General features: G+C 43.1%; 2 protein-coding genes across 8 annotated transcripts in view; one reads left to right on the top strand and one right to left on the bottom strand.

Annotated features, from left to right (window-relative positions):
- LOC147615614 (putative fructokinase-7) overlaps positions 1-2,346 on the bottom strand; it is a 41,558-nt gene extending 39,212 nt beyond the window's left edge. The window contains exons 1-2 of the mRNA XM_086778133.1: positions 1,908-2,346; positions 1,209-1,423 (exon numbers count right to left, since the gene is read on the bottom strand). Coding sequence (XP_086634259.1) covers positions 1,209-1,423; positions 1,908-2,127 — 435 coding nt within the window. The 5' untranslated portion in view covers positions 2,128-2,346. The remainder of the gene's footprint in view (positions 1-1,208; positions 1,424-1,907) is intronic.
- A 146-nt stretch (positions 2,347-2,492) lies between these two features.
- LOC147615613 (uncharacterized) overlaps positions 2,493-14,520 on the top strand; it is a 52,882-nt gene continuing 40,854 nt past the window's right edge. For all 7 annotated transcript variants that reach the window (XR_015262605.1, XR_015262607.1, XR_015262604.1 and 4 more), the window contains exon 1: positions 2,493-2,927. The gene's annotated coding sequence lies outside the window, so the exon portion shown is untranslated. The remainder of the gene's footprint in view (positions 2,928-14,520) is intronic.

The raw sequence follows: 14,520 nt of genomic DNA, 5'->3' as shown, positions 1-14,520 counted from the left end.
AGTGGTGATGCTCCTGGAGGAATAGAATAGAACAACAGATAGCTTGAGGCAGCTACGAATGGACCCTACATTTATATAGTCAATGTATTGATCATAAGACTTGAAACCACAAAAAAAGTTACATTGAAGAGCAGTGTGGGACAGAATAAGGACTGTGACCTACCCTTATTTACTTTTTGGGACCCTCGCTCGGGGGAGTTGAAACCACACTTCTGCATTGATATATATATATATATAATACCTAGATGAATCCAGGAACATGCCCAAATTCACCTTTTAGGAGATACTACGACATCCCCACTAACGTCATCAGTGCCCAATAGTGGGTGTAGAACTTTGTATCAAGATATGCTCTCACACACGCATTCCACACACACACACACACTGATTAATTAATGCTTGATACAAAGGCTTCACCTATCACCTAAGAATAGAAGGCCCTAAAAAATGGGAAGGATGATGCACTGATGTCAAATACCCAACCATGTGAGGGAGTACAGTTACAAAAGGTCCTTACTACATATTGTTCTGTAAAGGACAGATTCTTCTTACTTAAAGCATAGAACAACTTAAGGGGTAGCGGTAATGTGTATCACTTTTATAAAAGTTTAAAGCTTCATCCTTAGTAAGTGATGGTAGATATTTTGACAGTGGGAGCCCCACAGTGTGTGTGTGCCAGCTCATTAAAAAACATCAATCACTCTGTGTAGGGACTTCAAAGTTTATCTAAAATAACTGAAAAACAATAACAAGCCCATAAATAATAGCTACTGGTTGCTGACACTGGCTAAAACATATTGATCGCTCAAATTTAAGATGAGAGAATAAGATTTCCAATATGGTTGCATAAAGATGAAATAACAAGAACATTCCCATTGTATCCATACATCTTGCCTCTCCTTTCTCCTTCTCAAGCCCCTCAAGTTTCACCTTGACAAAGCTGCAACTTGCTAAAGAGGTCAGTAATGATCACTGTGGCCTAACCTATCATGGCATAGGGAAGACGATGATGCAGGAGGAAAAAACTATCTTAAATACAGGGACAAACTGATCAGGCGGAACCAAGGGTGGCACCCAGCATAAATCGAATGACTGATGACCAAGTCATAGAAGGTGTTACAAACAAAGACAAGGCAGCAGAATGAACTTTTCGTGTTCCTGCATAAGAATCAATTTTTTTCAGCAACTACAGAGTCAAAAGTGCTTACCTTGCCAATGAAGGCAGATCTGCCACCAAGTCTTGCAATTCCCACTGCCACATTTGCAGGTGCACCTCCAGGAGCTTTCTTAAAAGCCGGCGCTTCAGCGAGGGACACTCCACCAACAGTAGGCACAAAGTCTATCAACATTTCCCCAAAACAAACTACCAAAGGTGATTCGGGAGGTATCACATCGCTATTCAAAGCTGCGACTCTTACAAATTCTGCATCCGGTATATACCAATTTATGACTGGCGCGCAAACCAAACTGTGCAAAAACATAATAATTCTGTAGAACTGAATAAACACACGTGGTAACTCGCTGGCCTGCCGACGCACAACAGAGGTCATGGTTTGATGATGAACACCGGCATCTATAATCTATAATAATATAATAAATAACTCACACAAAAGAACAGAACAGAAGAGAGGTAAGCCCGGGTGTAAACGCAATAGCCCAAAAGACTCTAAGGCGAAGCAAATTTGAATGCTTGCTAGCAGCAGACTCGGATCAAGGGGGACGATGACCATAGCAAGCCCATCCCGATTACAAGCCTTACCCTTCTTTAACCGGACTCAGCATACGCAGCGAAGGTTCCGTAAACCAAACGTGACGGGTCCGCTCTCTCTAATGCCAGTGGGATGTGAGGACGTAAAATCCTATCACTGTTAGACACTGTTGGACCCATCGCGGAGGGAGTCACGAACCTTGATGACGCCGTCTGCTAGAAGAACCGGAGAACTGCTGATTGGTTTTTCGGACGCTTGTGCTGGTTCTCAGGGAAAAAGAGGGGTTGCAAATCAGCTGCGGGCCGAACTTGAGCGCAGCCAACCCAGTGGGTTCGGAGAGGCAAGGCGCCCGCAGCCACTGTTTTGTTGCGAGTTCCAAAGAGGAGGACGACGACAAAGACGACGCAGCACAAGCCATGCTGTTGCTGCTGCTGCTCCAGCTCCTTGAAGGATGTCTTGGTGCCACAAAAACACAGATGAATGACCGGAGGACTGGTGTCGATTACCGATATTTCGCCCTAAACAGGCCACAGTTTGCCTATTTCAAGCGCCATAGCCAAAGCCTGCGCGCAATTTCCAAAGACTGCTGACGTGGCAGCACTTTTTGGACGGGAAGGTGTCCCTCCTTCCACGTCGTGTCCAAACGAAACACATTCCGAATTTTTAAAGTTTGAGAAAGAAATCCGTACTGCAAACGTTAATGTATAATAAACAATGTTTAATTCGCTGACATTGACTTATAAGATTCATCAAATGCAAGACACGTCACGGCCATGCTAATTGAGACTCTCCATGCTCTTGCCTGTTAGCGTTTAGCATAGCATTCTTTCCCCCTCTACCCCTACTTTCGGTGGTCGCCTGCAACTGACATTCCGTCCCCAGCAACCCCCCCCCCCCCCGGGTGCATGGGCACCGAGTGGAGGGGTTCCCATTCACTCATTAGGCCTCAAACAAGTACAGCAGGGCAAGCAAGCTTGCAGATCAAATCCCCTATGCAGTAGTTGTTTCCCCCTTGGCCCCCATCGATGGCGCAAGGCAGAGAAGCCATAACTGGATACGACAGTGTCATCGAAGATTTCTTGGCCACCAAGCAATAGTTGGAAGATTATAGAGCAAGAGTGGAGGAACTTAATCTGTTGCTGCCCCAGAAGCAAAGAGACCAGCTTGAAGAACAGGAATAACACGCTGTGCCAATAGAGAGGACTGCGAAAGCATCAGGTAATCCCTATCCCCTTGTTCCCCAAGTCTGTCTCCCAACAGAATTGGTGAATAAACAGGAGAGAGATTACACAACCAGGCTACTGTTTGGCCCTAGACCATCAGAATTCCTGAAGGGGTGGGTAAGAGATAATTAGACTAGCATTGGGATTGAAGTGGAGGTGATTCAAGCCCTCCCAAATGGCTATTACATCTTCCTGTTAAAGACCCTTCAATGGCCTTGAAGGTGATGGGCTCATGCCAATGGATGTACATGAACTTATCCTTAGGTGGTAGACCGAAACCCTCTGCATGTCCGGTTTGGGTTGAGCTCCCCAATCTGCCCTTCTATCTTTATCCTTGGTCAAAGAGAATAGTAGCTCCTATAGGTAAGGTCTTAGGTCTAAGGCCCAAAAATTATTATAACCCCGCTTGGCATCCTCAAATTCTGGTTGAAGTGGATCTGGACAAGCCCCTGATTGAGGAAATTGAGGTAAATTGTGCTGAATATATGTTCAAGCAACAAATCATGTATAAACACCTCCCCACTGCCTGCTTTCACTGTGAGGCTCAAGGGCATGTTATAAGAAATTGTCCGGTTAGATACCTTAACCTAAAATCCCCTAGCCCCCAAGTCTCTCCTGCTACCATCCCCAAATCGCAGAATATAGAGGCTAGTACCTCTCAGAACCACACCCCCCCTCCCCCTCCCCCCCCCCCCCCCCCCCCTCCAGCCGATGTGCATGGAAAAGATAAAAATGATGTCTTTAGTGTACCCAATAGAAGGAAAAGTTTTAGACAACCAAGGACCATTCACCATAAGTCATTTGCCAACTCGTATGCCCCACTGGACAACCCCTCAGATTCTAATGAAGTAGAAGACTCTCAGGGGACTTCCATCCTCCCTACTCCCTTGGATAGAAACAGACTGAACGCTGAGATTAATCAGATGGATCATGACCTAGATAATAATTTTAACCCTCTAGAAGATGGACAGTCTGAAGAAGCCCTAAACAAGGTCAACCTTGAACTTTCTGACCCTGATGCAAGAATGTTGGGAGAAATGGATGTTGCAAAAGAGCTGAAAAGGGTCCACTCTCAGCTGGGATCCTCAACCCCTCAGTCAACTACCAAGAATGGCTCTAAAAAGCCACATGCTCAAAGGAAGACCAAATGAGGTGCTCGACCTTTAATGTTAAGGATCTTACAGACCCCTTAAAGGCCCAAAAGGTTAGAAATTGGCTAAAAAAGAAAGGAAATTTTGACTTTATTGCTCTCACAGAAGTGAAAGCTACTGGACAGGAACTAGAAACAAGGTTGTAGACCATCTCAACCATACATGGATATACACTGCACACTCTCAAGGTTCTGGAGGAGTTGCAATTGGTATACATATGGACCTTCAGGAAAATCTCAAGGATGTTCATGTGGATGTATTTAACCAGTGGGCTGCCTTTGAATTAACTACTTTCTCATTCATTGGCATATATGCTGCATGCCCTCAAACCATAAGGGGTAGAACTTGGAGAACCTTGGCACAGGTCCCGGCTCCTATCATTCTAATAGGGGACTTTAATATGGTTGAAAATAGAGATGACAGGTTCAGAGGTGCAGGGCAGATTCTGAGAGGGGCTGAATTGCAGTCATGGCATTTCACTTTTGATTTTTTTGACCTGTGTGACCTTGTAAATGTAGGAGAATTCACTTGGCATAATTATGTTGTGGGAGAACATGCCAAGAAAGCTAGACTAGACAGAGGTTATGTCAACAAGAGTCTATGTAACTCCTTTATTAGGACTAAATGTAAAACAAACTTTTCCACATGTCTGTCTGATCACTATCCCATCTTACTCCTCATGGATAATACTGACAAAAAGGTCAGCAATCAGTGGAGGAAGAGATCAAGAAAAATTGGAGTGACTTCTTTGGAAGAGGACTCACTCCAGCTAAGGCATGGAGTCTTCCTATAGTGCAGGAAGAGATCAAGAAAAATTGGAGTGACTTCTTTGGAAGAGGACTCACTCCAGTTAAGGCATGGAGTCTTGTTATCAAATCTTCCCAAACCCTTCTTATTTGTACTAATTGACCAGAGTCAGGAAACAAAGGAAAGATCAGCTATATTTGAAACTTAAAGAGTTGGAAGAAGTAGCAAACAAGAAAAACCCTACAATTCAGGAAGAGGTGTGTAGGCTTAGAGCTCAGATTAAGAAGGAAGAAGACATCTCCCTGCAACATTCCAACCTCTTCTTCAGAGATTGGTGGGCTGGCAAAAGTGACCTGCCATCCCCTGAAATGTTCAAAATGCTGAAAGTGAAACAAAGCAAAGAGTCTCTTCCTTTCCTCCAAGATGTGAATGGGACTAAGTATTGCTCAGAGGAGGGCAATAGAAAAGTGGCCCTCCACCATTTTAGGAATATTTTCAGCAAGGGGGGAGAGATCACAAAGGATCAAACCAAATGCATAGCATTAATGGGGGAAGCTAGGAAACCTACCATCCCAGAAACCATATCCAAAACCATGGAGAATAATCTGTCAGAGGAAGAAATTAGTAGGGCCATAGACAGCCTTAAAGGCAAAAAGAGTCTAGGGATTGATGGTATGCCCTATTGTCAAATCCCCACGGATCCCCTCGTGATTGATCTTGGTTCGAACTCGAATCCTGCAAACAAACGAACAAACAAACAAGCAAGGGGGTGCAGGCCTGACTCACCTCCCAACCATGACAGCCGTGGGCAAGCCCACAGTCTTGGCTGTCCCCACCGAGCCACGAGCTGAGCTAACTAGGTTGACGTACCGACCAATCTCCTCCTCGCGACGTCCCATACCGCCATGAAGCTGCCCTCGCGGGCCTCGAGATTGCTGCCGGCCTCGACTGCATAAAGCAGGTGCACGTCTGCACTAGATCCAGGCTCCAAGACCATAGAGCTCTCACAAACTCGCGAGACTCTCTATATTACAATAACTAACCTTGGCCACCCTTTTATAGGCTCTTGGCCGGTCATCGGGCGTCCACACTTGGCCGCCCGCCCGTCCATACTTGGGTGCCCGCCCGTTAGTATATCCCTAACTCAGCTCGTCAATCAGCCTGCCTAGTTCCAAGCTTCCCCAAGCCTCGAAACTAGTCTTGCATGCGTATAGCACACGGTAGATACACACTGTGCACATGACATACTCCCCTTCCTCTAAGAGCTCACTCCTGAGCTCACTAAAAAGCCAGGATAATCTCTCTGAAGAGAAGTCAATGTCTCCCATGTAGCGTCCTCCTCAACACGATCCTTCCACTTTATCTTGTATTCCGTGATAAGCGTACTACGCAATCTTCGTTCACGAAATCCAAGAATCTTTTCAGGTTCGTGCGGAACAAATGTCATGTCCTGGACATCTATAATTTCTTGAGAAGTAACTAACTGATCTGCTCCACCCAGTACTTCCTTAAGTCTACTGACATGAAATACAGGATGAACTTTCACATGAGAAGGCAAATCCAATTCATATGCAACTGAACCAATCCGTCGAGTAACACGAAATGGTCCACAGTATCTAGGGGATAATTTCGGAGATCTACTTGTCCGTAAAGTCTCGGAATCTTTCGGAACTCGCAAATACACCATTGTTCCTTCAGAGAACTCTCTAGGTGAACGATGTCTATTAGAATAAAACCTGTCTCGGTCTTGAGCACTTCTAATAGATTCCTTTGCAACTTGTAACATTTCCTGCATATCTTGCAAAAAATTACGTGCTGCATCATGCTGAAGTCCTGAGAATCCTACTGTAACAGGTGATCTTGGTTGAAAACCGTACATAAGCATGAAAGGACTAAACCCTGTACTCGTATGCTTAGTACTGTTATATGCAAATTCTAACATAGGAAGATAATCCTCCCATGAACACTGTCTTTTGGATACATATGCTCGAAGCATATCCTTCAAAATCTGATTCACTCTTTCAGTCTGGCCATCAGATTGAGGATGATCTAAGGAACTCAAATTCAAAGTTGTTTCCAACTTCTCAAAAACAAGTTTCCAAAAGTCACTCGTAAACTTAGAGTCCCTATCACTGACTATGTCTTGCGGTAACCCGTACAGTCTAAACAATTGCTCGATAAACTACCGACCTAATTGCGTAGCTGTAATAGTCTTCCAGGTCGGTAAAAATCTAGCCATTTTTGTCAAGCGATCTACCACAACCCAAATAGAATCGTGGCCTTGATGTGTTCTTGGCAATCCGGTAATAAAATCCATGGAAATACTTTCCCATTTATTACCTGGGATTTGCAAAGGATGTAACAACCCAGCCTGTCTAAAGCGTTCAGCTTTATTTACCTGACAAATCTGACACTTGAGAACATAATCTTCTACATACCCTTTCATCTTCGGCCAATAAAAAGTGTGTTTCACTAATGATAGCGTCCTATGTATCCCAGGGTGTCCAGCAGAAGGGGCGTCGTGACACTCCCTCAGAATCTTGGACCTAATGTCCGAGATATGTGGTACACAAATTTTGTCATTTCGGAATAGTAAACCATTCCGAATCATCCACTGGCCTCCTGCAGCCTGAATGGTGAACTGCTCAGTCACCGAGTCTTGGTCAATCAATGAGCTCCCGTCCTGGATCTTCTGCCAAAATGGACCAAAATAACTATCAGTCCTGCAAAGCCCTCTCAATGACTGAAATAAGTCAGTAGAAATCTCGGTGAACGACAAAGTATTCACCTCTCTAATCCGACTAAGCGCATCTGCAATACTATTCATGGACCCTTTCCGATAACGGATCTCAAAATCAAAATCTTACAATAACTCTGCCCAACGAGCTCTCCTGCCTCTCAAATCATCTGCATCACACACATACAGTCATCAGGAGTGTGAGCTGAGAGTACTCCCGTACAGATTTCCGAAGAAATCTGTACTCCCGTACAGATTTCCGAAGAAAAACAACAGAACCGAGAAAAGAACGAAGTTGTTTCACTGTTCGTGGTATAGGCCAGTCCAAAACCTTCTGAACTCGATCATAGTCAATGCTCAATCCATCTCTAGTGATCTTGTGTCCCAAGTAAATGATGTCGGTCATAAAGAACTCACATTTACTTAACTTAGCATATAGTCGATTCTGTCTTTAAATAGATAAGACAATCGTGAGGTGTCTGACATGATCCTCAAGAGTACGACTATAAATCAAAATATCATCCAGGAACACCACCACAAATTTTCCCAAATGTTCACGAAAAAGATCGTTCATCATTTGCTGGAAAGTGGCTGGAGCATTGGTTAACCCAAAAGGTAATACGAGAAACTCGTAATGGCCATACCTAGTCCGAAAGGCGGTTCTTTCGACATGCCTTTCATGAATACGTATCTGGTGATAGCCAGTACTTAAATCTATCTTCGTGAAATATTTCGCTCGTGCTAACCGTTTATAGTGATCCTCGCGCCCGCTTCAAGAGCGTGTGGTAGTAAGTTAGGATGAAGTCCCAAGTGATGTACTTCATGTATATATTATGAGAGTAGTCATTGTAATAACATTAGGCCTCTTATGAGTCAAGTAATGCACTCCATGGATATATTATGAGAGTAGTCATTGTAATAGCATTAGGCCTCTTATGAGCCTAAACTGCCGACTGACCATAGATTAAGTGAGTGTTAACACTTATGGCCATGTATATAAGTGAATTTCTCTCATAATACAAGATACTCTCCCATTGTGCAATTGAGTCATGATCTTGCTAATCGCTCTCCCTAATGCATGCTAGTGAGTGTGTGAGTGAAGTGAGGTGAGAAGAGGGACGAGTGCGTGTCGTGCAACGCGGCGGTGTGACAACACTTGCGGGGGAGGCGCAGTGGAATTTCTTCTCAAGGAGTTGTAGATCTTGGAGACCTCAAGGGTTATGAGCTCGGCCATTGGATAGATCCTCATGACAGTTGCGGTTCACTAGGTTATCTCTTATTGGATGTGTTTCAAGGGGGGTTAGGGTGAGTCATAACACTGATGTACAAGCCCAAGGGTGTACCTCCTCATATAAAAGAGGGCCATTTTAAGCAATGAATCACATTACTGCACAACATCTCAAGCCATTCGGAGGCAGTTTACAGCTTGTTCTGTGTGAGTTGGAGAGGTTTCTGATTAGCTGGATATCAAGTGAAGTCAGCTGAGGCTTATAAGTGGAAGATCAGAGCTGACTTGAGAGGATAATTGTAGGAGTCAGCTGGATTTGATTGGAGATCTTGAGGAGTGCTTAGGTGTTCGGTGGTATTAGCTGGAGGGCCGAGGACAGAAGCCAGGTTGATTGGTGTCCTTTGAGCTGGGATCTTGGCGTTCCCGAGTTCTAATCCCATTGTGTATTCTTCTTGTGCGCCTGTTGGTGTTGTAGAAGAGGCCATTACCCAGTCATCACACATGTTTTGGTGCAACTGAGGATCAGAAGGTTCTTATCTAGGGCTCTAGAAAACACCCTTGTTTGGAGGCTTGTATCTCCTAAACTGTGAATCCGATGAAGGCGCTCTAGGGTTCATCGAAAAGATGACATCGAGCTTTTCAACTTTGGTCTTTGCCATCCAAATTCAAAATTGATCGTTTATGCCTCCGACCAACAGCCTCAAAATTCAACCCAAAAATCGAAGCAAAAAATAGCTCGAAAAGCACGAAAAATCGCAAAAAACAGCGCAAAAATGACTTTGAACCATATTCGGGCTACTTTTTGAGGGTCTAAATGGCAAATTCATAAACGACTCAAGCAGACAAAATTGTAGTACTCTAAAAATACTACAACTCTCATACAGAGTTTTTCCAAATTCCTTTTAGAACACCCTCAAAAACGTGTTGTGAAACAGGGAAAAATTACCTAGAAAAAAATTTCATCATGAGACACTTATGAAAAATAGGTTTTAGAACCTTCTCTTTTATCTCGAAAGTTACTATCATGCACTTTTTTTGGAAAAATATCCCTAAGGTCATTCACGTGCGTGTAGCGTCTCAGCTAATCAAGGCAAACGAACACTCGTTTGACCCAACGAAGAGTACGCCAAGCCTCTTGAGGCTGTAATGGGTTGTGAGAAAATATAAAAAGCAAAAAAAAAAACACATTTGCTTGCTCTTTAAGGAGCAATTGACATCATCAAACATGGCAAACGATAGAGGGACTACGTGGGCAGACACCCTCACTGAACCCAATGGTTGACATCTTCGAGCCATTGAGATCTATGCCCCAACTACAACTCCCAATACCATTTGCCATGCCAACAAAACAAGAGTGTCATCGGGTTTTGCACCGCTGTCACTTCAATCCCAACGGGCTTTGGTCCTTTTCCTAACATTTTCACAAATAACAATCCTTGGATGCCCACACCTTGGACATACTGACTAGTCTAAGAAGGGGGGTTTCCCAAGAGCTTAGTGAGTCCCTCCCCACAAGAGCACTCACATACGGCCTCAGTGACTCATACAAAAATACGACCATACAAATTTCCACAATCATGGGCAAATGCGACAGAACAACAGATCCTGTTCAATTAATACAAATGTTTGAACAGAGATGTGAGGTCTTTGGAAATCCCACCTGTCACACCAAGGTACATGCGTTGAACCTATGCTTAGAGAAAAGCTAGTCGATGGTTCATCACATTGATGCCAACGATGCCAACAATCAAGACCAACTCCAGAACCTTGAAGTCAGCCTTTATCCATGGCTTTTCTAGACAAGGTGATCGGTGGAGTGCAGCAAAAGAACTCTATTCAATTGAGCGTAAAACAAATGAAAACATTAGAGACTTTATCCTACGGATAAAACTCTTGGACTCACAATGTGAGTCATGGGAAAAATTAAACGATTTTAAATTGAAAAGATGTTTCATGATGGGCTTAAAGAATAACAGCTTACACAACTTGATCATTATATCCAACCCAGAAACATTGGATGCATGTTGTAGAGAAGCAGTACGTTTAGATGACAACTTGCTGGAAGATGATCATGCTAGGAGGTGTTCCTCATCTAAACCAAGTGAAGCAATGGCAAAAGAAAGATTCATCTCGGAATTGTGATTTCCCGAATTCTATGTAGCCTTGCTTAAAAGCTTTCAAACATCTCTAAGAGGAAATGAGCTCCTTCAAACCCAACCATCCTTAATGCCTCTACAAGTGAGGAGCGAAATGCATTGTATTAAGTGTAATCACTATGACCATCCCAATTCCCATTATGTATACAAGGCACTAGTTTTTCTGTACTACATCTATTGTAAGTCCTTTGATCATCATACTAAAGAGTGTCCCAATTCATTAATAATTGACTCAAAACCTCTATCTCTCGTGCACTAGACACAAACAGTCCAAAGGGTAGAAACTGCTCAGGAAGCAGTTAATTGAACACTTCAGTGTTTCTATTGTCGTGGACCTCACAAAGTGGCAAGCTGAACAATTTGAAATACTTCCATGCCCATATTCTCTCACACTTTGCAACCCATGTGTGAATGATGTGGCATTGATTACATGTTCCAAGATTTCCCAAGAGACGAGTTGCTTCAATGCAACTAGTCTCACAAAATACAACTCTTAACATCTTAAGTGTACAAAATGGGCAATTGTCCATGGTACCCTTGAATGTGCTTACACGCTTACAAGCCAAGGCACGAGAAACGGTTAAAAAGAACGCAAAAGACAATACCTCAACATGGGTAGAAGAACATGCTTTAAAGCAGAACCCAAAAGAAAAAGCAAAACCTTTTAAACCCAAGAAAAACAAGGGACATTAAACTGTCGACCACACGGTTGAATTAAAGGACATGAAAAAAGAGCCTGTGGAGGACATAAACCCAAAAGAGCCAAAAGCTACACATGATTCAAAATCATCCACCTCAAAGGCCACTACACAAACCACAAAACCCATATGTGCGACACAAGATACAAAAACCCCAAAGAAAATTCGATCTCGTCAGATGGGTAAACATAATGAAAACCTGACGATCCAAAGAAAGTCAAAAGATGAAACAAGTTCTAGTACGTCACTTAGTGAGGATGAAACAAGTTTTGGTTCATCACCCAGTGCACTTAATAGACCAATCAAGAAACTAGAACCCACCCAACCACCCCAAATTGAAAATCATGATCATATAACATGCGGAACGCAAAAAGCAAGCTTAGGAGAGCATGCTTAGCATGGTTGAGTGTCTTACAAGATCACCGGTTGTGATTGAGCCTCATAATGTCAATCCTAAAAAAGCAACCAAAATACAAAACACAGAGGAGTACCATTTTCCCTTTCAAGAGGAAGACATACTATACTTTCTATAGAAGGGTTATTAGAGATAGATTGCACGAATTATGCAGTTGAGAAAGCACATGAGGAATTTGATGAATCCCTTATGAAATGAAAGCAGTCTCTCAAAACCTCATTTGGAGGAATGTTCTTCTCTCATGGTGAAGCGAGCATAAATTAACACTTGCACCTTTAAGAGCTTAACATGAGTTATACCAAGACATAAAGAGCTCCATAGAACAGGATTGTGAGGATTCGCAAGTTTCCAAACAGACCTCATTTAGAATTATCAGAGGACCAAGTGTGCCATTGTACACATTGGGTACTCTTGAAAAAGCTGAGAGCCAAAAAGAGGACGAAAGTGAATGGGAATATGAAACCGAAACAAGATCTGAAGTTGAAACAAAAACTGAAACATCCATGGTTCCTCTTGGAAGACTCTAGAATGGTATCGTTCGATTTCTCTCCAGGCAATGATGTTGATTAGCACTCAATCTAGTCATAACATCATGACAATAGACACATAGGTGTCATTAGTACAACCTAAAATCATCCTTATAGACAATGGTCTTGCAAGAGGAACCATTGGACAAAACATTGAAGTTTCTAGTTATTTTAGTTATGCTACTCAAACAATCGGTGGAGATTTGGAATTTACATTCCATGTTACTCTAGATTCTCTTAAATATGATGTTATCCTTGGTGGAACTTGGATACGTGACTCGTTGTATTCAATTGATGAATCCATGCAAATAGCCACCTTGAGCACTTCTGCAGGCATTGTATAATTGTTATTACGAGAGGAAGAGACCTTGGAGGAGTGGGGACTTCCAACGTATCTTATTGAAAAGATCCCTAGGAGTCTGGTTGGATTGGAAATTTCAAATCAAATCACCATAGCTCAAGCACAACTTTATCCAACATGAGAACACAATCTTATGACCCTTGAGTTATGGGATTTGTTAGGTTAACCAACACTCATGGCTCATCCTGAAAGAATTCCCTTTATGCAGGACTTGAACATGCCATGTTTGGGGTACTTTGAACATACAATGTATATTGAAACTAACCCCCTTACTTGTAAGTTTTTTGTGGTCGTATATGTGTTGTGCTTTGCCAGCACAATAGGATCATCATGATGGTCGACGGCACAAAGTTGATAATACCATACTGTAAGGAAGAGGATCCAACCCTAATGGATTTCTATGATGCTGAACGCAAAAAGTTAAGAGCCTCTTCCATAGAAGCCCCTCTACACAATGATCTACCATCTGTGTCAACGATCGATTTCGATAAAGCATCTACTCCTTCAATCCCATCCTCACAAACAAACTTTGATGCTAAAACCTCGCAATCAATAGTTATTTCTGAAGAAGTTTTCCCCGCACAACCATCTATCTCTTACAAGGAACTCAAAGGAAAAGCCCCGGAGCCTATGCCTCTTCATTGACAAAGGCTGCTGGTTGGAGGCCAAAACGATTGATTTTGACTTCGGACAGCCGGACCAAAGTTGAAGAGCTCGATGTCAGCTTTCCGATGAGCTTTAGAGCACCTTCATCGGATTCACGGTTTAGGAGATATGAGCCTCTAAACAGGGGTGATTGCTAGAACCCTAGATAAGAACCTTCTGATTCTCAGTGGCACCAAAACATGTGTGATGACTGGGTGATGGCCTCTACTACAACACTAACAGGCACACAAGAAGAATACACAATGGGATCAGAACAAGGGAGTGCCAAGATTCTAGCTCAAAGGGCACCAATCAACCTGGCTCCTGTCTTCAGCCCTCCAATTGATACAACCGGACACCTAAACACTCCTTAAGCTCTCCAGTTGATTTCTACAATTATCCTCTCAGGTTAGCTTGGATCTTCCACTTATAAACCTCAGCTGACTTCCAGCTGATCAGAAACCTCTACAGGTGACAGAATTGGTTGTAAACTACCTCCGAATGGCTTATGCTGACTCTGATCCAAAACACGTCCTTGTCTCCTTTACTGTCCTTCAACATCAGCTCACCTTTAAGCCACAACCCCAAGACCTTCCTGGACACCTAGCTGACCCTCTACTGCCCTTTCTTTAATCTGAAGCAAGCTGAGAACTGTCTCAACTGACTGACATAGAATCAGCTGATTCAATCACCTCCATTGTACCAAAATCTTCTCTCATATGTTAATTTGACACTCTCAGGCCCTTAGGTAGTTCTAAACTTAAAGAGATTTCACACTTTGAGCTCTCTGTTGATTTACAGCTGACACATAGCTGTCTCAGATCTAACTGTCCTCTCAAAGTTGACTAAACTGACTCAGCTAATGCAAGCTTCCTCTCCTTTGCATCCGCTGACACCTCTAGATGCTCAAACCACACAAGGCT

The sequence above is a fragment of the Cibotium barometz genome, chromosome 39 (assembly GCF_041138505.1).
Source record: "Cibotium barometz isolate CiBa-2024 chromosome 39, ASM4113850v1, whole genome shotgun sequence".
In the NCBI taxonomy this organism is placed as follows: Eukaryota; Viridiplantae; Streptophyta; class Polypodiopsida; order Cyatheales; family Cibotiaceae; genus Cibotium; species Cibotium barometz.
This window is presented reverse-complemented; position numbering and strand designations above follow the sequence as displayed.